General features: G+C 45.1%; 1 protein-coding gene across 1 annotated transcript in view; it reads left to right on the forward strand.

Moving 5' to 3' along the window:
• The window catches only part of wnt10a (wingless-type MMTV integration site family, member 10a), a 67,166-nt gene that overhangs the window by 21,851 nt on the left and 22,680 nt on the right, over window positions 1-22,635 (forward strand). The window contains exon 3 of the mRNA XM_041201203.1: window positions 8,416-8,789. Coding sequence (XP_041057137.1) covers window positions 8,416-8,789 — 374 coding nt within the window. The remainder of the gene's footprint in view (window positions 1-8,415; window positions 8,790-22,635) is intronic.

Raw genomic sequence — 22,635 nt, forward strand, 5'->3', positions numbered from 1 at the left:
CTAGTGCCATTGCCCTGCCTTTTCCCTGTACCTCTGCACATTGTTTCTATTCAAATAATCATCTAATGCTCTTTGAATGCCTCGATTGAAACTGCCTCCATCACTCTTCCAGGCAGTGCATTCCAGACCCGAACCACTCGTGTGAAAAAGCTTTTTCTCACATCACGTTTGCTTCTTTTGCAAATCACTTTAAATCTGTGCCCTCTTGTTCTTGATCCTTTTACGAGCGGGAACAGCTTCTTCCTATCTATTCTGTCCAGCCCCCTCATAATTTTGAACATCTCTATCAAATCTCCTCTTAGACTTCCCTCCAAGGAGAACAGTCCCAACCACTCCAATCTGTCCTCATAACTGGAACCATTCTTGTAAACCTCTTCTGCAGTCTCTCCAATGTGTTCACATCCTTCCTATAATGTGGCGCCTGGAACTGTACACAATACTCCAGCTAAGATCTAACACGTATCTTACATAAATTCAGCATAGCCTTCTTGCTCTTGTGTTCTATGCCTCTATTAATAAAGCCCAGGATACTGTATGCTCTATTAACTGCTCTCTGCACCGGACTTGCCACCTTCAATGATCTATGCACATATACACCCAGGTCTTTCTGCACCTGCACCCCCTTCAAAATTTCACCCTTTATTTTATATTGTCTGTCCATGTTCTTCCTACCAAAATGCATCACCTCACACTTCTCCGCATTGAATTTCATTTGCCACCTATCTGCCCACTCCACCAACTTGTCTATGTCCTTTTGAAGTTCTACACTGTCCTCCTCACAGTTTACAATGCTTCCAAGTTTCATATCATCCACAAACTTTGAAATTGTCCCCTGCACACCAAGATCTAGATCACTTACATATATCAGGAAAAGCAAGAATCCCAATATTGACCCCTGGGGAACTCCACTACAAACATTCCTCCAGCCCAAAAAATATCCATTGACCATTACTCTCTGCTTCCTATGTTTCAGCCTTTTGTTCCAAGAGCAATAACTTTTCTCACAAGTCTGTTTTGCGGCACTATGTCATAAAACAGCATTACCCTCATAGACCTTTTCTGTTACCTCTTCAAAAAACTCCAGCAAGGTAGTTAAATACAATTTCCCCTTTAGAAATCCATGTTGGCTCTTCATTATCAACCCATATTTTTCCATGTGACAACTAATTCTATCCTGAATAATTGTTTCTAGTATCCTGTCCACTACTGAAGTTAAACTGACTAGTCTATAATTGCTGGGTTTATCTTTTTTTGAACAAAGGTGTAACATTCGCAATTCTCAGTCCTCTGGCACCTCCCCTGAGTCTAGGGAAAAATTATGGCCGATGCCCCTGCAATTTCTACTCTCACTTCCTTCAATATCCAGTCCCGGTGCCTTGTCAACTTTAAGTGCCAACAGTTTATCCAATGCCTCCACCTTATCAATCTTAAACCTTCTAGTGACAGAGTTCCCTTGTTTGTCACCATGGCCTGGGTAGTGTCTACCTCCTTGGTAAAAACAGATGCAAAGTATTCATTTAATACCTCAGTCATGACCCCTTCAGCATATGTAAATTCCTTTTTAGGTCCCTAATCGACCCTACTCCTCCTTTTACTACCTTTTTACTATTTATACACCTACAGAAAACTTTGGGATTCCTCTTTCTGTTGGCTGCCGGTCTTTTCTCATAATCCCTCTTCGCTTCTCTAATATGCTTTTTCATCTCCCTTCTGAACGTTCTGTATTTCCCTTGGTTCTGAATTGTATTTTCTACCTGACGCCTGTCATAATCACAGTTTTTCTTCTTTATCTTAATTCCTATCTCCTTTTTCATCCAGGGAGCTCTGGATTTGTTTGCCCTACCTTTCCCTTTCGATAGAATATATCTTGACTGTGCCCAAATCAATTCTTTTTTGAAGGTAGCCCATTGTTCAGCTACAGTTTTTCTCGCCAATCTTTTGTTCCAGTTTATCTGGCCCAGCTCCGTTCTTGCCCCATCGAAGTTGGCTCTCATCCAGTTAATTATTCTTACTCTAGAGTGTCTATCATCCTTTTCTATCATTATCCTGAAACATACAATACAATGATCACTGTCTCCTAAATGTTCCCCCACTGACACTTGATCTACTTGGCCCACCTCATTTCCAAGAGCCAGGTCCAACAGTGTTTCTTTTTTTGTTGGATTGGACACATACTGCTGTAGAAAATTCTCCTGAACACAATCTAGGAACTTCTGCCTATCTCCGACTTTTACACTACCACTGCCCCAGTCTACATTCGCGTAATTAAAGTCCCCCATTATAACTACTCTATAATGCGTGCATCTCTCTGCAATTTCCCTGTGGATTTGTTCTTCCACGTGCTTCTCACTAGTTGGTGATCTATAGACTGCACCGAGCAATCTAATTGCACTCTTTTTGTTCCTTAGCTCTAGCCAAATTGATTCTGTCCTTGAATCCTCTGGGACATCCTCTTTCTCCAGCACTGCAATGCTCTCCTTAACCAACATGGCTGCTCCTCCTTTCCTTCCTTTACTGTCTTTTCTGAACACCTTGTATCTGGGTATGTTTAACAGCCAGTTCTGCCCCTTCCTTGAGCCAGGTCTCTGTTATCACCACAACACCATATTACCATATGCCAATCTGCGCCTGTAACTTCCCAGTCTTATTTGCTATACTCCATGCATTCACATACATGCGTAATAACCTGATTTAGTTTTTGTTACTTTCTCCCTTACCCCAACTTCACCTATTAATTTACTATTCTCTATGCTAGTGCTATCCGTCCCTCCCAGTATTTTGTGCACCCTGGTAGTCTCTATAATATTTTCTCTTGGTTCCCACACCTTTGCTGAGTTAGTTTAAAGCCCTCCCAACAGCAGTAGCAAAACACCCCACAAGGAACTCAGTCCCAGTTCTGTTCAGGTGCAGCCCACCTGGCTTGTACACGTACCATCTCCCCCAGGGCCAGTCCCAGTGTCCCAGGAATCTCCAGCTTTCCCTCCTGCACCATCTTTCCAACCACACATTCATATGCCTTATCCTCCTATTTCTGTACTTTCTGGTAGTGGCACTCAGAGTAATCCAGAGATTACTACATGTGAGGTCCTGCTTGCTAATTTTCTACCTAGCTCCCTAAATTCTGATTGCAGGACCACATCCCCCTTCCTGAGTCATTGGTACCAAAGTGGACCACGGCCTCTGACTGTTCGCTCTCCCCCAGAAGAATGTCCTGCAGCTGCTCTGTGACATCCTTGACCCTGGCACCAGGGAGGCAACACACCATCCTGGAGTCACATCTATGGCCACAGAAATGCCTGTCTGCGCCCCGAACCAATGAATCCCCTGTCACTATTGATCTTCCTTTCTTCTTCTTCCCTCCTGTTAGCCGAGCCCCTCGTGGTGCCACAAACTTGGCTCTGACTGCACTCTCTGAAGAACCAGCGCACTCACCAGCTTCCAAAATGGAAAACCAACTTGTGAGCAGGACCCCAGGGGACTCCTGCGCTACCTGCTTACTTCTGCTGGACTGCCTGGTGGTCACCCATTCCCTCTCTGTCTCTAGACCCTTAAGCTGCAGTGTGACCACCTCTCTGAACGTGCTTTCCGCGTAGCTCTGAGCCTCATGGATGCGCCACAGTGACTCCAGCTGCTGTCGAGCTCTGAAACCCGGAGCTCAAGTTTCTGCAGCTGGCAGCACTTCCTGCACACGTAGTTGTCTAGTGCACTGGTAGCGTCCATGACTTCGCACATATTACAGGACACACATTCCACTCAACTGAGCTGCCCTGCCATCTCTTAACTCTACCTCCTGTATGTAAACTTTATTCTACTTTGGATTATTTATCTTGGCCCTAAATTTCCCTTATTCCTGGTGCTTCTCAGTTAAATCCAAGTATAGCTACTTGTTTAAAAATATTACACTTATCTAATTTGCTCACCAGGTCCTACTTACCAAGGCTGCTGTTCTTCTTTCCGAGGAAAGGTAGAAAAGGAAAGGAGTACCTCCTCCCTCCTCACTGAACTCCCTCAGTCACCTCTGCTCTCGAATTCTCACTGCTTCTCGCGCTGTTTTTATAGCTCCTCTGCTCTACTCTAGGTGCTGCTGACTGCCTTATTGGGGGTCCTCCTCTCACACTTCGCTCTAGGTGCTGCTGACTGCCTGTCCTGCACAACAGGATCAACACAATCATGGGATAAAGCAGTTGATGTTGCTGTTTTTTAAGAAGCCACTGGTGGAATATCCTCTTATTTATGTTGAGAAGCTCCAGAGCTTACAGAAAAGACCTTACCTCAGCAGGAGGGTGGTGGTTTAGTGGTATTGTCACTGGGCTAGCAATGCTCTGAGGACCTGGGTTCAAATCCCAGGGCAGGTGGTGGAACTTGAATGTAATAAAAGTCTGGAATTAAAAGTTTAACATTGACCATCAAACAATTGATGTAAAAGCCCACCTTTCACTACTGCCCTTACCTGGTCTGGTCTACATGTAACTCCAGACCCACAGCAATGTGGTTGACTCTTAAATGGCTTAGGAAGCCATTCAGTTTTGCAAGGACCGTTAGGGATGGGCGATAATAGCTGACCTAGTCAGTGACACCCATGTCCTGTGAATGAATAATAAAAAACCTTAATCTTTCATTGCAGGGAATCTGGCATCCTGTGCCACTCTGGAACGTTTTATTGCTGACAGTTGGGATATTTGCTTTCTGTAACATGTATTTTCAATCTGAGGAAGCATTGGTAGGCATACCTTGAGCTGTCCCAACCCTGAGCCATAGAATTCCCTCTCTAAACATCTCCATCTCTCAGTCTCTCCCTCTCTTCCTTTAAGGTGCTCGTTAAATCCCTTCTCTTTGCAAATCTGGCCTAATAGCTCTTTCAAAGAAACACAAAGTTCTGTGGGTGCTGGAAACCTGAAATGAAAGCAGAAAGTTCTGGAAAATACCCAGCATGCCCGATGGCATCTGTCGAGAGAGGAGTGCTTTTTTGAAAAAAAATACTCTATTCATAAAATATCTAAAGGAACATTGCAAAACATTTCAAAATGGCCATCACAGAGAGTGCAAAGATCATGTTGCACTCTGAGGTGCTTCAATACAATTGGGATACACGTAATATTTACTGTATGCGTTCAATACGAGTCCAATATACGGCCCAAGGGCTTCTATACAATTTCCAGTCCCTCAGCGTACTCTGGCTGAAAGATCTTAGACAGCGGCCTTTAAACAGAGTTACAGTCAAATATAACATCTTCAGAACAGAAGGAAGGCAAAAATGTGATGGGTTTTATACCAATGAAAGTTGTGGGTTGTGGGGGTGGGGTTTGGAATGGGAGGAAGGACAAAGGTGAAGGTCTGGGATAGGGTAGAGGGCTCACACTGACTCTGGATCAATGCTTTTTTTTCTGTGCTACAGCCATTACAATTCCCTTTACCTTTTGTTCCATGACATCTTTGTCATTTAATCTCTCTGCCCTCGACCCTATCCCAGACCTTCCCTCTTGTCCACCTTTGCCCCCCCTCTTTCGAAGGCTTAAATCCCATCACTTTTCCACCTCCCTTTGGTTCAGAGGAAGAGTCATATCTGACTCTGAACTTTAATTATCTTTCTCTCACCGCAGTTGCTGCCAGACCTGCTGAGGTTTTCCAGCACGTTTTTATTTTTGACCTCCCCTTATGGGGCTAACTCTATAATATAGAGAAATGTTATATCCAGTAACACACTGGATTAATTTATAATATACATAAATGTTATAGTCAGTAACACAGTGGGTTACCATATAGTATGCAGGAGGGCCATACCCAATCACGCATTGTATTAATTAAGATATACAGGAGTATTAGACCCCATAAAAACAACAATGAGTTGCCTTTATGTAGCACCTTTAATATAGTAAAACTTTCCAAGGTACTTTACAGGAGCCCCATCAAGCACAATTTGGCACAGCAAATATTAGGACAGATTAGCAAAAGCTTAGCCATTGAGGTAGGCTTTAAAGAGACAGCGTTGGAGAGGCAGAGAGATTTAGGGAGGGAATTCCAGAGCTTAGGGCCAAGGTAGCTGAAGGCATGGCTGCCAGTGTTGGAATGATGAAAGCTGGGGATGCATAAGAGGCCAGAGTTGGAGGAATGTAGAGATCTCGGAGGGTTAAGGGTTAGAGGAAGTTACCAAGATAGGAAATGGTGACGCCTTAGAGGGATTTAAAATCAAGGATGAGAATTTAAACATTGAGTTGTTGCTTATCCAGGAGCCAATGTAGGTCAGCGAGCAAACTGACTGATCTCCCATGTCACTGGCCATGAATAGAATTCACAAACAAAACACAATTTTCCAACCAGCTAAATAGGATGACATAGGAATAACAGGCCATTCAGCGCATCCAGTCTTTGCTGGTGTTACTGCTGTGCCCGAGCCACTTTCCTTATCCAACTCTATTATTGCAATCTTCTGATACCTTCTTCCTCACATACTTATCTAGCTTCCTGTTAAGTGCACCTATACCATTCACTTCAACCACTCCCTGTGATAGTGAGTTCCAGATCCTCACCACTCTTCAGGAAAAGAAGTTTCTTCAGAATTCCCTGTTGGAGATTCTTGGTGACTATCTTATATTCAGGGTCTCTAGTAACCCTCTTGTCCTGATTGCTGGAATACTCCGATGGGTCTTGACTGGAACGAGAGAGGGCAGGATTTGCTGGCAAACTAGATAATGGATATTGCTCTTGACAAAACTGCTGACAGCTCAAACACATTTCAGATATAAACCCAGGCCACATGAGGAAGAGATTTTCATGGAAGCGCTCAAAATGGACTTGAAGTTGATGGAATTGATGCTCTGTCTGCCCCTTGGTTCTGGTGTGCAGCATGAGCCATTTTCGGGCATGGGGTGTGGGATGGGGCTGGGGCCTTGGAGGGGTGATCTCGCAATGCCTGGGCACAGTGTGCCTGGCATGGCTTTGGCCCATTGTGGAACCCCATTTGCAAATGTAAGCAGCCTCCTGATTGTTTGAGATGGGCTGGCACAGCTGAGTTAGACACAGGTCAGAAGTGGGGAAATTCCAGATCAGAAAGGTTTTGAAAGAACAAAAACAAAATTCTTAAAGATAAACAATAAGCAGTGATGCAAGCACATTTTGTCAGTATATATCTCAACTTATCTCTCTGTCCAGTTATCATCTATCTTTCAATCAGCTATTAGATGGTCCATCTGTCCTTTTATCTGTCTATCCATCCATCTATCCATCCATTTGTCAGTCTAGATATCAGTCTATCCATTGCTGAGCTATTGTCCATCTTGACCTAATCATTCATCCATCCATCCCTCCCCCATTCATCGTTCCCTCCCTCCACTCATCTCTCCCTCCATCCATCCTCCCTCCTTCCTCCACCCGTCCACTCCTCCGTCCATCCCACCCTGATTCCCTCCCTCAAATATCCATCCCTCCATCTACCCCTCCCTCCACCTCTCCCTCCACCCCTCTTTCCAGCCTTCCCTCCATCCCTCACCCATCTGTCCCTCTCTCTCCCTCCATCCATCCTCCGCCCCTGCCTCCAACCTTCCCTCCATCCATCCTTCCCTGCCTCCCACCAACCTTCCCTCCATCCCTCACCCTTTCACCCCTCCCTCCCTCCACCCTCCAACCCTGTCTCCAACCTTCCCTCCCCCATCCACCCCTCCCCCCCTCCCTCTCTACATCCACCTATCCATTCATCCTTCTCTCCCTCCCTCCCACCATCTATCTGCTACTAACCTGCTCACTTTACCATCGCTTTCCCTTCCTCTGCTGACCTCTATGTGTATCTCTCTTCCTGCTGGCCTGTCCTCCTATCTGTTGAATCCCTCCTATCTGTTGAACCCCATTGTATTATTGCCAATGCCACTGTTCAGATGTAGTTCACTCTGCATTGATACCAGTGCTGTGATATGGATGCTATTGTTAATTGCTCAACCCCTTTTTCTGTTTTGTTTCTGAAGGACAGCCATGACTGAGCCAGAAGGTTGTGGGTTTGTAGTACCGCACCAGGGACATGTACATAAAATCCAGACTGGCTCACCCAGTGCATGACTGAGGGAGTGCTGCACTGTTGGCACTACTGCCTTTTGGATGATTTGTTAAGCCAAGATCCTATCTGCTGCTTCAGGTCACAGAGTTCTCCATGGTGCCCTGATCCAAGATTCATCCCCCAATCAACATTGTTAAACTCTGGTTGTTAGCATATTTTTTTTTTTGGGATCTTGCTGTACACAAATTGGCTGCAGCATTTCGTATGTTTCAACTGCAATACACCTCAGAAGTACTTCATTGGCTGTAAAGTGCTTTGGGAGGTCCAGCGGTTGTGAAAGGTGCTATATAAATGCAAGTTCTTCTCTCTCTGTGTGCAACTATCTGTACAAGCTGTTCTAAACAACCTGTTTTGTCTTGGTCTGTGCGCAGGTTTTAAGGAGAGTGCATATGCTTATGCCATTGCGGCTGCCGGAGTGGTTCACGCTGTCTCCAACGCCTGCAGCCTGGGCAAACTGAAAGCCTGCGGCTGTGACGACAAGCGGCGAGGCGACGAGGAGGCCTTCCGCCTCAAGCTCAACCGGCTCCAGCTGGAGGCCCTGAACCGGGGGAAGGGCATGGTGCACGGGGTGCTCGAGCCTCTGCCTGGTGACCTGCCGGGGCCCCAGGACTCCTGGGAATGGGGAGGCTGCAGCCCCAATGTGGAGTACGGCGACAAGTTCTCCAGGGATTTTCTGGATTCCCGGGAAACCTACAAGGATATCCACTCGCGGATGAGGCTCCACAACAACAGGGTGGGGCGGCAGGTGAGTATCTCGCTCTCTCTCTCCTTAGATCAGGAATACACCCGCACACACCGTGAAAACAGTAAAGGATTAGTGGATGACAGTGAGACGCCTGAATTAGGTACTAGGGCTGGTAAGCCAGTAGCTCCCAGTTTTGATCCTACATCAATTTAGATACAACAACTACACAGAATTACCTGAAATGTACAGCACAGAAACAAGCCATTTGATTCAGTTGTGTTCGGGTTTATACTCTACATGAGACTCCGTCCACTCCATCTACCTCATCTCAGCTTTTCAACAAAACTTTCTATTCCCTATTCTCTAATGCACTCATTTAGTTTCCACCTAGGCACCTAGTGGACTTGCCTCAGTTGCTTCCTGTGATACCGGGTTCCACATTCCCAGACAGTGGCAAGTGCATGTCCTCTGGTTTTCCCACAAGCGGAAACGTCCGCTCCACATCTACCATGTCCAAACCGTTCACCGGTTTGGCTAACTCTATCAGCTTTTCTCTGAGACTTCTCCTTTCTAAAGAAAAATAAACGCAAACCTGTTCAATCTTTACTGGTAGGTGTCATCTCTCAACTAGACTCAGTAAGCAAGCAGAAGGGAGGAAGAAAAATAGGTCAGAGTCCTCCCCAACGCCCTGACCAACATTATCCCTCTGTCGGCATCACCAAAACAGGTTATCTGGTCATCATGACATTACTGTTCATGGGAGCTTGTTCTGCACAAATTGGCTACCATGTTTCCAACATTATAATAGTGACTACACATCAAAAAGTATTAATTGGCTGCAAAGTACTTTGGGGAATCCTGTAAGGTGCTACATATATGCAAAAAAAAATCTTTTTGATGCTGATCAAACTAAGGTGGGAAAATGGAAAATTTTGCACTCTGCATCAGACACTGGCTTGGTATACAAAGCAGGTACTAGCTCACAATCCAGGCTGACACTCCAGTGATGTACTGAGGGAATACTGAGGGAGTGCTGCACTGTTGGAAGTGCTGTCTTGCGGATGAAACAAGGATGACACTGTGTGACTGTTCCAGTGACTCAAAGCCCTATCAAAGAGGGGAAATTCCTCTTGGTGTTATGCCCTAACTTCATCCACCAACAGATTAACTAGCCATTCATTTTATCCACGGTTTGTGGCTCTGCTGCATTTGGCTCACTAACTACACTTAGTGTACTAACTACACAAAGCACTTTTGGGCATCTCAGCAAGATAAGGAGGCACGACAGTTTTAAGCCATGATGCTCCTTTAATTAAAGAGCAAGTGCATATTCCTGAAATGTCCAGATGCAGTAAGATTCTGGCCAGTTGCTTACTATACTGTTGAGTGGAGGTAGACCTGGGGCAGACTTTCTGTTTGTACAATATGGGAGAAATCATTCACAATCTACCATTCCAACTGGTGTATACGAAGCATAAAAGCAGGGCAACTAAACTGACAAAGAGACATCCATTCTCCTTTACACCTTCATGACAGGCAATGCCTCAAATTTAAAATCCTTAACCTTGTGTTCAATTCCCTCCATGTCCTCATCCTCTCACTCTCTTTGTAACCTCCTCCAGCCCTAAAGCTTTCTGAGATCTCTGTGGTCCTCCAGTCTAGTCTCTTGTTCACTCTTGATCCTGTGCCCATCTTATACTTTATTGCTGGATATTTACGTTTTGAAACAGCTTTCTTTGGCCCTCATGTACCTTCTATCTGCTGGGGTATTATACAATCACCCATACCTTCAGCTGCTTATGACCAAAGCTCTAAAATTCCTCCCCTAAACCTTCTTGACTCTCTATGCTCCTTTAAAACACTCCTTAACTGAGGAGATGGTGGTGCCCATCTCTAATTGCCCTTGAGAAGGTGGTGGGTGAGCTGCCTCCTTGAGCCACTGCAGTCCATGTGTAGGTACACCCACAGTGCTGTTAGGGAGGGAGTTCCAGGATTTTGACCCAGCGACAGTGAAGGAATGGCGATATATTACAAAGTCAGGATGGTGAGTGGCTTGGAGGGGAACATCCAGGTCCCTTTGTATCTGCTGCCCTTGTCCTTCTAGATGGTAATGGTTGAGGGTTTGGAAGGTGCTGTCTAAGGAGGCTTGGTGAGTTCCTGCAGTGCATCTTGTAGATGGTACACACTGCTGCTACTGTGCATCGATGGTGGAGGGAATGAATGTTTGTGGATGGGGTACCAATCAAGTGTGCTGCTTTGGTGTCAAACTTCTTGAGTGTTGTTGGAAATGCACCCATCCAGGTAAGTGGGGAGTATTCCATCACACTCATGACCTGTGCCTTGTAGATGGTGGACAGGCATTGGGGAGTCAGGAGATGAGTTACTCGCTGTAGGATTCCTAGTTTCTGACCTGGTCTTGTAGCCACAGTATTTATATGGCTAGTCCAGTTCAATTCCTGGTCAGTGGTAACCCCCAGGATGTTGATAGTGGGGGATTCAGCAGCAGTAATGCCATTGAACATCAAGGGGCGATGGTTAGATTCTCTCTTGTTGGAGATGGACATTGCCTGGCATTTGTGTGGTGTGAATGTTACTTGCCACTTGTCAGCCCAAGCCTGGATATTGTCCAGGTCTTGCTGCATTTGGACATGGAATTCTTCAGTATCTGAGGAGTTGCAAATGGTGCTGAATATTGTGCAATCATCAGCAAACATCCCCACTTCTGACCTTATGATGGAAGGAAGGTCATTGATGAAGCAGCTGAAGATGGTTGGGCCTAGGTCACTACCCTGAGGAACTCCTGCAGTGATGTCCTGCAACTGAGATGACTGACATCCAACAACCACAACCATCTTTCTTTGTGCTGGGTATGACTCCAACCAACGGAGAATTTTCCCTCCGATTCCCATTGGCTCCAGCTTTGTTAGGGCTCCTTGACGCCACACTCAGTCAAATGCTGCCTTGATGTCACGGGCAGTCACTCTCACCTCACTTCTGGAGTTCAGCTCTTTTGTCCATGTTTGAACCAAGGTTGTAATGAGGTCAGGAGCTGAGTGACCCTGGCGGAACCCAAACTGAGCGTCAGTGAACAGGTTATTGCTAAACAAGTGCTGCTTGGTAGCCCTGTTGATGACCCCATCCATTACTTTACTGATGATGGAGAGTAGACTGATGGGTGGAAATTGGCTGGGTTGGATTTGTCCTGCTTTTTGTGTACAGGACATTCCTGGGCAATTTTCCACATAGCCGGGTAGATGCCAGTGTTGTAGCTGTACTGGAACAGCTTGGCTAGGGGTGCGGCAAGTTCTGGAGCACAAGTCTTCAGTACTATTGCTGGAATATTGTCAGGGCCCAGAGCCTTTGCAGTATCCAGTGCCTTCAGCCATTTCTTGATATCACGTGGAGTGAATCAAACTGGCTAAATACTGGCAACTGTGATGCTGGGGACCTCCGGAGGAGGCAGAGGTGGATCGTCCACCCTTTAGGGAAGGATACCTGCTGGTCAGGCCTACATGTGACTCTAGATCCACAGTAATGTGGTTGACCCTTAGCTGCTCACTGAAATGGCCTAGCACGTCACTCAGTCCAAGGGCAATTAGGGATGGGCAACAAATGTTGGCCTTTCCAGTGATGCCCACATTTCGTGAAAGAATAATAGGCTAAATGGCTTTGGCTGGCACAGACACAATGGGCTGAATGGCCTCATTTTGTGTATAAATGTTCTATCTTTTTATTGAACTTTACCTCAGCACTTAGAGTTGGCATTAACTCTTGTTACTCTGGTAAATAGAATGCCTCAGTCTCAGTTACTATTCAGAGGTGCTCTAAAGAAAGAAAGACTTGCATTTCTATTTTTTTGTTACTCTTTCATGGGATGTGGGGGTCGCTGGCTAGGCCAACATTTGTTGCCCATCCCTAATTGCCCTTGAGAAGTTGGTGGTGAGCCGCCATCTTGCTTTGAACAAGCTTTCAGCTGCCTGTCCTGAGACCTCCTTTTGTATTTCTGCGTCAAGCTTTCTTCGATCATGCTCCTTGGGATGTTTTCCGACATTAAAGGGTTTTTGTTTTAAAAGGCAGGTTGTTATTCCTTACAGTGTAATGCAGCGCCACTGCTTCCCTTTGAAATAGGAAGGCCGATTAGATTTATCCCCCTCTGCCTAAACAGAAATATTCTGCCTTTTGTAGACTTGCATGCTGCAACTGGCCTTGCCAGTTTTTGCTTGCTCCTATACGTTGCCCAGTACTTTTGATTTCACAATATCACTTATGTTGCTTCTAACAACATTATGTCAGTAAATCATTCTGGGTTTTTTTGCACAGCCAATATCCTAAATCATATTTCTCTGCGTAAAAGCAAAGGGCTATAAGGCTACAGCTTAAAAGCGGGATTAGGCTAAATAGCTTTGGCTGGCACAGACACAATGGGCTGAATGGTCTCCTTTTGTGTACCTTTTTATTGAACTTTATCTCAGCACTTAGAGTTGGCAGTAACTCTTGTTACTCTGGTAAATAGAAAGCCTCAGTCCCAATTACTATTCGGAGTGCTCTAAAGAAAGAAAGGCTTGCATTTCTATTTTTTTGTTACTCATTTGCAACATTTATTGCCCATCCCTAACTGCCCTTGAGAAGGTGGTGGTGAGCCATCATCTTGAGCCGCTGCAGTCCATGTGGTGTAGGTACACCCACAGTGCTGTTAGAGAGGGAGTTCCAGGATTTTGACCCAGCGACGTATATAGCACTTAATCACTGGACAGCTTGAGAAACGTTAGCCAATGAAATGCTTTTAAAGTGCAGTCATTGTTGTAAAGTAGGAAACATGGCATCCAATTTGTGCACAGCAAGCTCCCACAGACAGATAATCTGTTTTTGTGATGTTGATTGAGCGATAAACAATGGCCAGGACACCAGGAAGAACTCCCCTGCTCTTCTTCAAAATAGTATAATGGGATCTTTTACATCCACGTGAGAGGGCAGAAGGGGTGTTATTTTAACATCTCGTCCAAAAGACAGCATCTCTGGCAGGGCAGCACTCAACCAGCACTGCAATGTCAGCCTTGTTTTTTTTTGTGCGCTCAAGCTCTGGAGTGGGACTTGAACCCAGAACCCTGTAACATTGAGATAAGAGTGCTACCGCCTGAGCCAGGACTGACACAAATACTACAGGCACACACATGCCCAGCAGCTAATCAAATGACGGTGTAACATGGGAAACCTAGCAATCATGTTGTCCCTTTGTAATCTGAACTGGATCAGCATCTCTTTCAACTGAACCTTCAACTGCTTCTCCAATATTTTACAAGTGGACTGAAAATGCTATAAGGGCATTTGTTACAAATTGTTACACTAATTTATTTAATGGACAGCCAATGAACCTACTAATCAATAAAATATTAGCTTCACTTAACTTCAAACCCTGCCCCACAATTAAGGAAGCGAGTTTTATAGCAAGAAACATACAACATTTTAAAACATGTAGAATTCTCGAGAGGGTAGATGCAGGAAGGATGGGGTGAAGGTGCAGGGGGCGGGGGTCTAGAACCAGGGGACACAGTCTCAGAATACGGGGTAGGCCATTTTGGACTGAGATGAGGAGGAATTTCTTCACTCAGGGGGTGATGAATCTTTGGAATTCTCTACCCCTGAGGGCTGTGGACGCTCAGTCATTGAGTATGTTCAAGACAGAGATCGATAGATTTCTAGATATTAAAGATATCAAGGGATATGGGATAGTGCTGGGGAATTGGCGTGGAGGTAGATGAACAACCATGACCTAATTGAATGGCAGAGCATACTCGAGGGGCCGAATGGCCTACTCCTGCTCCAACTTCCTATGTTCCTATGTGCCGCCCTACCCGATGTTAGCGAGCTAACTTAACTTTTCCTAATAATCTTTCTAGCTCTGACTGGGCCTGAGGCTTAAGATGAATGAGTTATTGTTAACAAGGCCCAGGTTCCTTGCAGAGATCTGACACGACATGAATGACTTTGCACGTGTCCCTTTGCCTTCCTGACTTGCCAAGAAATGGGAGGGCAATTCCCTCCCCCCACCCCCACCCCCACCCGCCATGATTTCTTCTCCATTCAGGGATTCGCTAAAAGACCTGTCAATCAGACCTTTATTCCCCAGATATATATTCTCAGCAGAGGAACTCCTGCAGGGTACCTGAGATTACCATCCTGAATAGATAACCTGCCTGTATTGTTCATTAATGCATCAATCCCCTTTCAGCAAGAGTGGTTGAAGGGAAAACTTTAAACCTGCATGACGCATTTAATTTTAAAATCCAAGACTTAAACGATTTGGGAACAAGTTATATTTCTGTGGAAATGGCGGCCAGAAAGAAAAACATAGTCCAATAACATGTGACACCTGGTTCATATTGTGCTCAAAGCTACAAAATCACTCTTGTCAAAATTAGCAATGGGGTGCCGGATGTGCCTGAGTGATGTTCCTCTATCCGACATAGACTTCACAGGAACAAGAGCAGGACGTTTTGGTCCCTTGACCTGCCCTGCCATTCAATTAGAATGGCTGATCTGTACCTTCACCCCGATTACCAACCTTTGCTTCATAACCTTTGACACACTTTTCCAACAAATATCTACCGAGCTCAGTCTTGTGATCTCCAATTGCCACTCTGCCCCCATCATCTAGAGCCCACTGGGGAGACGGTGTCAGAGAGATTTCCATAACCCTTTTTATGGAGAAATGTTTCCTGATTTCACTCCTGAAATTCCTAGCTCTAACCTTAAGATTATGTCCTTTCATTCTTGTTCCACACCTCTCCACCATCCCCACCTCCCCAACCACCCTCCATCAGGGCAAACAATTTCTCTGTATCTGTCTCATCCAATCCTTTTAACATTTTAAGCACCTCAATTAACTCAGCTCTCAATTTTTATTATTCCTTCACGGAATGGGGGTGTCACTAGCTAGATCAGCGTTTATTGCCCATCCCTAATTGCCCCTTGAGAAGGTGGTGATGAGCTACCTTCTTGAACCGCTGCAGTCCACGTGGTATAGGTACACTCACAGTGCTGTTAGGGAGGGAGTTCCAGGATTTTGACCCAGAGACAGTGAAGGAATATATTTCCAAGTCAGGATGGTGAGTGGCTTGGAAGGGAACTTGCAGGTGGTGGTGTTCCCCATGCGTCTGCTGCCCTTGTCCTTCTAGATGGTAGTGGTTTGTGGGTTTGGAAGGTGCTGTCGAAGGAGCCCTTATGTGCCTTCAATACCCAATTAAATAAAGGTTTATGCAACCTGCCCTCATAAATTAACCCTTTTAGCCCTGTTATCATTCTGGTGAACCTGAGCTGCATTCTATCCAAGGCCAACATGTCCTTTGTGATGTGCGGTGCCCAGAACTGAATGCAGTTGCTCCAGACAGGATATGACCAATGCTCTTTACAACTGAAACTTAACTCCCTCCCCTTTCTAATTGCACTAGAGAGGGTGCAGAGGAGATTAGACCATAAGACCATAAGACATAGGAGCAGAAATTAGGCCATTCGGCCCATCGAGTCTGCTCCGCCATTCAATCATGGCTGATAAGTTTCTCAACCCCATTCTCCCGCCTTCTCCCTGTAACCTTTGATCTCCTTACTAATCAAGAACCTATCTATCTCAGTCTTAAATACACTCAATGACCTGGCCTCCACAGCCTTCTGTGGCAATGAATTCCATAGATTCACCACTCTCTGGCTAAAGAAGTTTCTCCTCATTTCTGTTCTAAAAGGTCTTCCCTTTACTCTGAGGCTGTGCCCTCGGGTCCTAGTCTCTCCTACTAATGGAAACATCTTCCCCACGTCCACTCTATCCAGATTCGTGGGGATGTTGCCAGGACTGGAAAATTGCAGCTATGAGGAGAGGTTGGAGAGGCTGGGGTTGTTCTCCTTGGAACAGATGTGGCTGAGGGGAGATTTGATTGAGATTTGCCGAATTGTGAGGGGCCTGGGTGGGAAGATCCCATTTACTTTAGCAGAGGGATCAGTGACTAAGAGGCATAGATTTAAAATGATTGGTAGAGAGATTAGAGGGGAGACGAGGAAATTCTGCTTCATCCAGAGGGTTGTGTGGATCTGAAACTTTCTGCCTGAAAGGGTAGTAGAGGAAGAGAACCTCAACTCATTTCAAAGGTGTCTGGATATGCACCTGAAGTGCTGGAACCTCCAGGAATATGGATCAAATGCTGCAAAGTGGGATTAGCCTGTGGGGCTCATATTTCGGCCAAAGCAGATATGATGGGCCAAATGGTCTTTTTCTGTGCCATAAACTTTCTATGATTCTATGCATTCCAGCCCCCTTGACATTAACACATTCATTTAAAAAGAATTCTTTGTGTTTCTTTTAAATTAGCATAGAGAGAATTCCATCTAAATGTGTTGTGTGAGGCTGCTAATTTTCCACCTCCCTGTCGCTGTCCATAGATTCGCATCAAAGAGCGTGCAGGGACATCTCTAAACTAACATTTAGTATGGATTAATAATTAGCATAAACTTGGATCTGATTGGTATTTAATCCAATGAATGTTAAGCCCCTGCCTGGATCAGATTAATTTAGCCTCAGTCAGAATGTCCCCGCTCAGACCAGTCAGCCTCTGTCCCGAACTGTCACCTGCTTCCTCTTCTTCTGCTGATTTTCTTTCCCATTTTATTTTTTAAAGGTTTCTGCCATCGACCTCAGTCCCACCCTTTGGTTCTCACGCTGCCCAGCCCTGTTAAAAGCAGTAATTAGTTGCTGTCTGCTGCTCGGTAACAGATGTTGAGTGTGCAAACCATTAGGAACTTCAAAGAGACGGGAAGCAGAGAAATGCTCTGCCCCTTCCTTCCAAATCCCTAACTCACAGACTGTTTCTCAAGGCTGGAAAATCACACACAAACGCAGAGGCACACGCAAACAGATGCCCACACACAGACGCGCGCATATGACACACACACACACACACACACACATGACACACAGGCACACACACATATATACACATGCACACACACACACACACACACACACACACAAACATTGACACATACATACACACACTCTTGCACAAAAACACAGACACACACACACATGGGCACACACACACACATATACACACGCACACACACACACGCACAAACATTGACACATACATACACACACTCCTGCACACACACACACACACACACACGACACAGGCACACACACATATATACACACACACGACACAGGCACACACACATATATACACACGCACACACACACACACACACACACACACACACACACACAAACATTGACACATACATACACACACTCTTGCACAAAAACACAGACACACACACACACACACACGACACACAGGCACACACACACGCACGCACAAACAGTGACACATACATACACACGCTCCTGCACACAAACACAGACACAAACACGCACACGTGCACACACAGTCAAACATACAAACACAGATGCCCACAAACACACACAAACATACAAACACATTCACAGCCGTGGATGCACTCACTGACACATTCACACACCGTTGACACAGTAAAGCATATTAAACACACAAATTTGAATAATGATTTAGTATATAAGTATAGATTGCACTGATGCATTGCACTATTCATACTTTTCCTTGTCCATTATAATAAATTAAACAAGACTGTTTCAGCAAGGCAAGTGAGGGACTCATTCATTTTCTGAACCTTTTCTTACTGCTGCAGATCCTGATCACACAGCCTCAATGAATCAGATAATTTTTACAGTGTAGAAGGAGGCCACTCAGCCCATCATGTCTGCACCGGCTCCCGGAATGAGCCGTTTACTTAGAGCCATTCCCCTGTCTTCTCCCCGTAGCCCTGCACATTCTTCCTTTCCAGATAACAGTCCAATTCCCTTTTGAATGCCCCAACTGAACCTGCCTCCACCACAGCACATTTCAGAACTTAGCCACCCGCTGCGTGAAAAAGTTGTTTCTCACATCGCTCTTGCTTTATTTGCCAGGGACTTTAAATCTGTGCCCTCTCGTTCTCGATCCTTTCCTGAGTGTTTCTCAAAACAGTTTCTCTCTATCCACCCTGTATTGTATCAGTTCCCTTGTCTTAAATTATTCTTAAGGAAGATTAATACATGCGTATACGGATGTTCCATATATCGAAGACACACTCATGATTTCAGGGGAACTTTGTAGTGTACAATTGTAGCTCAAGTCAAGGGGAAGCTGTACCAGCTGCCTCATCACAAATGGTTTATGTAGCGCTGTATCACATTTCACAGAAACGCCTGGAAGTGAGCCACAGCTAATGAATTGCTTCACATAAGATCATTCTTGCTTTACTTCAATGGAAGGAGAAACTTGGGCAGGGTGCGTAACTGGCTCCCAATACAACATCAATCATTTCACCCGTGATTAAAATTAACCCCTACCGTGTATTTAAAAACTGTTGCATTGTTTTTAATGCAAACATTCTCGGAATGTGGGTGTTGCTGACAAGGCTGGCATTTAATGCCCATCCTTAGGTACCTTGAGAAGGTGGTAATGGTGGGTTGCATTGTTTTGATCAGACTGAGTGGTTCACTAGAACCTTCATGTTAATGGTATGTTAATTATATTGTTACGATACACAGGTGAAGGGCATTGTTTAACTAAGTACTTTGAGCGCATATAAATAGGGGATTAGGGGCTGCTCCTCAAATTTTGGCTGCATTTCAGCCCCAAGCTCCTGATCTTTGGTCTCCTGGTGCAGAGGACTGTGAGCAGGTTGGAGAACCCCCTCATAAACCTTCTCCTGGGCCTGGCTAAATTGGCCAATAAGAGCATCAGGCAATGGGCGGTTGAGGGTGTCATCTGACCTGACTGTCTGCCCCTCTGCCATGGCTGTGCTTGTGGTCTGGTGATCCTGGAGAGGGAGCATGCAGTGTCCACAGGTACACGTGATGCCTTCGGTGTCCGGTGAGTGCTGTAGGGTCTGAAGTGCATCATCAGCCCTGGGAACACTATGTTAATTTGAGTTGATAAGTTTCTTTCCGATGCTTTGTTTTGTTCCAGTGCCCCTGTAAGGGCTGTTAATTTGTTAATTAGTTTATTTTATTGATTTATGGATCATTAAAAAGAAAAAGCTAATAGAATGTTATCCTTTATCATGAGAGAAATTGAATATGGAAGTAGGGAGGTTATGCTTCAGTTGTACAGGGACCACATTTTGAGTACTGTGTAAAGCCTTGGTAATCTTATTTAAGGAAAGATGTAAATGCATTGGAAGCAGTTCAGGGAAAGATTACCGGACTAATACCTGGAATGGTCGGGTTGTCTTAGGAGGAAAGGTTGGACAGACTAGGCTTGTATCCTCTGGAGTTTAGAAGAGAAAGAGGTGACTTGATTGAAACATATAAGGTCCTGAGGGGTCTTGACAGGGTGTATGTGGAGGGGATGTTTCCTCTCGTCGGAGAATCTAGAACTAGGGGTCACGGTTTAAAAGTAAGGGGTCGCCCATTTAAAACAGATGAGGCGAAATTTTTTCATTCAGAGGGTTGAGAGTCTTTGGAACTCTCTTCCTGAGGAGGTGGTGGAAGTAGAGTTTTTGACTATTTTTCAGGCAGAGGTGGATAGATTCTTGGTAAGCAAGGGGGTGATGGTTATCTGGGGTAGGTGGGATGCAGGTTTCAGGTTAATATCAGATCAGCCATGATCTTATTAAATGGCGGAGCAGGCTCGAGGGGCTGAATGGCCTACTCCTGCTCCTTGTTCATTTGTTCATGTATGGACTGAAGGGCTGAATCCTCAAATTTTGGTTGTGCTTCGGCTCCATGCTCCTAGTCTTTGGTCAGCTGGTACGGACAGGAATGGGGGGAGGGGGGGGCTGGTGTGATGGTTGCAGGAAAATCGCAGCACTGCCTCGTGGGTCTGCTCCTGGACCTGACCAAGGTGGTCATTACCTGGACCGTGGTGGTGGGGTCATTTGGACTGACTGTCTGCCCCTCGTCTGTGGCTTGGTTCGCACCCAGGTATCCCCGGAGAGGGAGCATGTAGTGTCTGCCAGTTTGTTTGAGGCCTACCAGACCGGTGGGAACTGCAGGGGTTGGAGTGCCTTGGGAACGACATTTCAATTGGATTTGTTAAGTTTCCTTCAAAGTTTTCTCTTTTTGTTACGGTGCCCCTTTAAGGGGCTGTTAACTGGTTAATTTGTTAATTAGTTAAATTTTTATTGGTATCCTCAAAAGAGTACAACTAGGGGATGGCTGGGACACTGAGGTGTGTAGGAGGAGAGCTGGGAGACTGGAAAAAGTCAATCAGCACACTCAGTAAAGAAAAGCTCTGTGTCTTAGTTTCAAATTCACCAACTGGCTTGGATCTTATGAACACGTCAGAGTGCAGTTATGAGTTAAAACACGCTGGCTTGGGTCTGGAGATATGTAAAAGCCCAGACTGGGTAAGGATGGCAAGTTTCTTTCCTTTAGGTATTCTGGCAAATGCTCATCCCTCAGTCAACATGTAAAATGATTATTGGGTTATGTTCACATTGCTGTTTGTGGGATCTTGCTATGTGCAACTTTGCTGCTGCGTTCCCTACAGGACAACATTTCGAAAAGAACTGCATCACCCATAAAATGCTTTGGGACTCTCTAAAGCAGTGAAAGGTACTATAGAAAAACAAATCATTCTTTCTTTCTAACGGATATTAGCAAATCAATTGGGTCTTTACATTAATTCAGCACATACCAGCATTTTATTTCCAACTTTAAAACCGAATTAAAATTCTCAACCCACTGTTGTGGGGTTTGAACTCATGTTCTCTGAAATATTTAATGGGGAGGGGGCTTGTGCAGGCATAAAGCTGGATTAGGGGAAGAACATAAACACTAGGATCATTGTGTAATATCTCTGGGTGCTGATGCAGCATCAGAGATATGCATAGTATTAAATACTTTTTATATTATAAAACTGTCCCCTACTGCGAAAGATAGGAACATGTGCAGTAACATCGGATACATGGCACAGAAACAGGCCATTAAGCCCAACCAGTCAATGCTGGTGTTTATTCTCCACCCTGAGTCTTCTCCCATCTTCTCCAATCTAAATCTGTCATCGTAACCCTCTATTCCCTTCTCCCTCATATACTTGTCTAGTTTCCCCTTAATTGCACCTGTACTAATTGCTTCCACCGCTCTCTGTGGCAGCGAGTTCCACATTCTCACCAATCCTTGGGTAAAGGAGTTTCTTCTAAATTCCCTATTGGATTTCTTGGTGACTATCTGATACTGACGGCCCCTCATTGTGCGCTTCCCCACTTGTGGAAACATTCTCTCTGTATCCACTCCATCAAAATGTTTCATAACTTTGAAATCTCTACTAGATCTCCCCTCAACCTTTTCTTTTTAAGAGAAGAGATCCAGCCAGGCAATGCTATGTGTCGGTGTGACTAGCACATCGTCTGATTCTATATAATGTGTTTTTTGGGTCACGGACTTATTCTGATTTGGATGTAAAATGTGGTGAGAGTGAATTTTTGAGCTCTCGTTAGAGTGGGGGCTGGGATTAGAGGATGTCATTGCTCCAGGAAGTGATGGTTAATCACCTGGACCCTTCTGCGACCCGGGAGAACTGTCAAAGGGGCGTTAAAAAAGGGGTATTTACTTTACACTTCCTTTGAACATATTCATTTCTTAGCTGTGAGGAAAGATTGGTGACTAGGAAAATAAGCTGGTTGAGGGGGCGGGCAGTTAAAGGCAAGAAGTCCTGTGAATTCTCCTGCGGCACAACTAGCCAGAGCTGCCAACCCTGACTGGGAGAGTTTTCCACTCCCAGCGTCAACGTGGAACGTTTTTGAGTTTGGAGTGAAGAAAAGGAAGAAAACAAAGGTTTGAATTTCGAAGTCCTCAGCACGCCTTAAGGTGGCTCGCAGGCAATGAAATACATTT

The sequence above is a fragment of the Carcharodon carcharias genome, chromosome 12 (assembly GCF_017639515.1).
Source record: "Carcharodon carcharias isolate sCarCar2 chromosome 12, sCarCar2.pri, whole genome shotgun sequence".
In the NCBI taxonomy this organism is placed as follows: Eukaryota; Metazoa; Chordata; class Chondrichthyes; order Lamniformes; family Lamnidae; genus Carcharodon; species Carcharodon carcharias.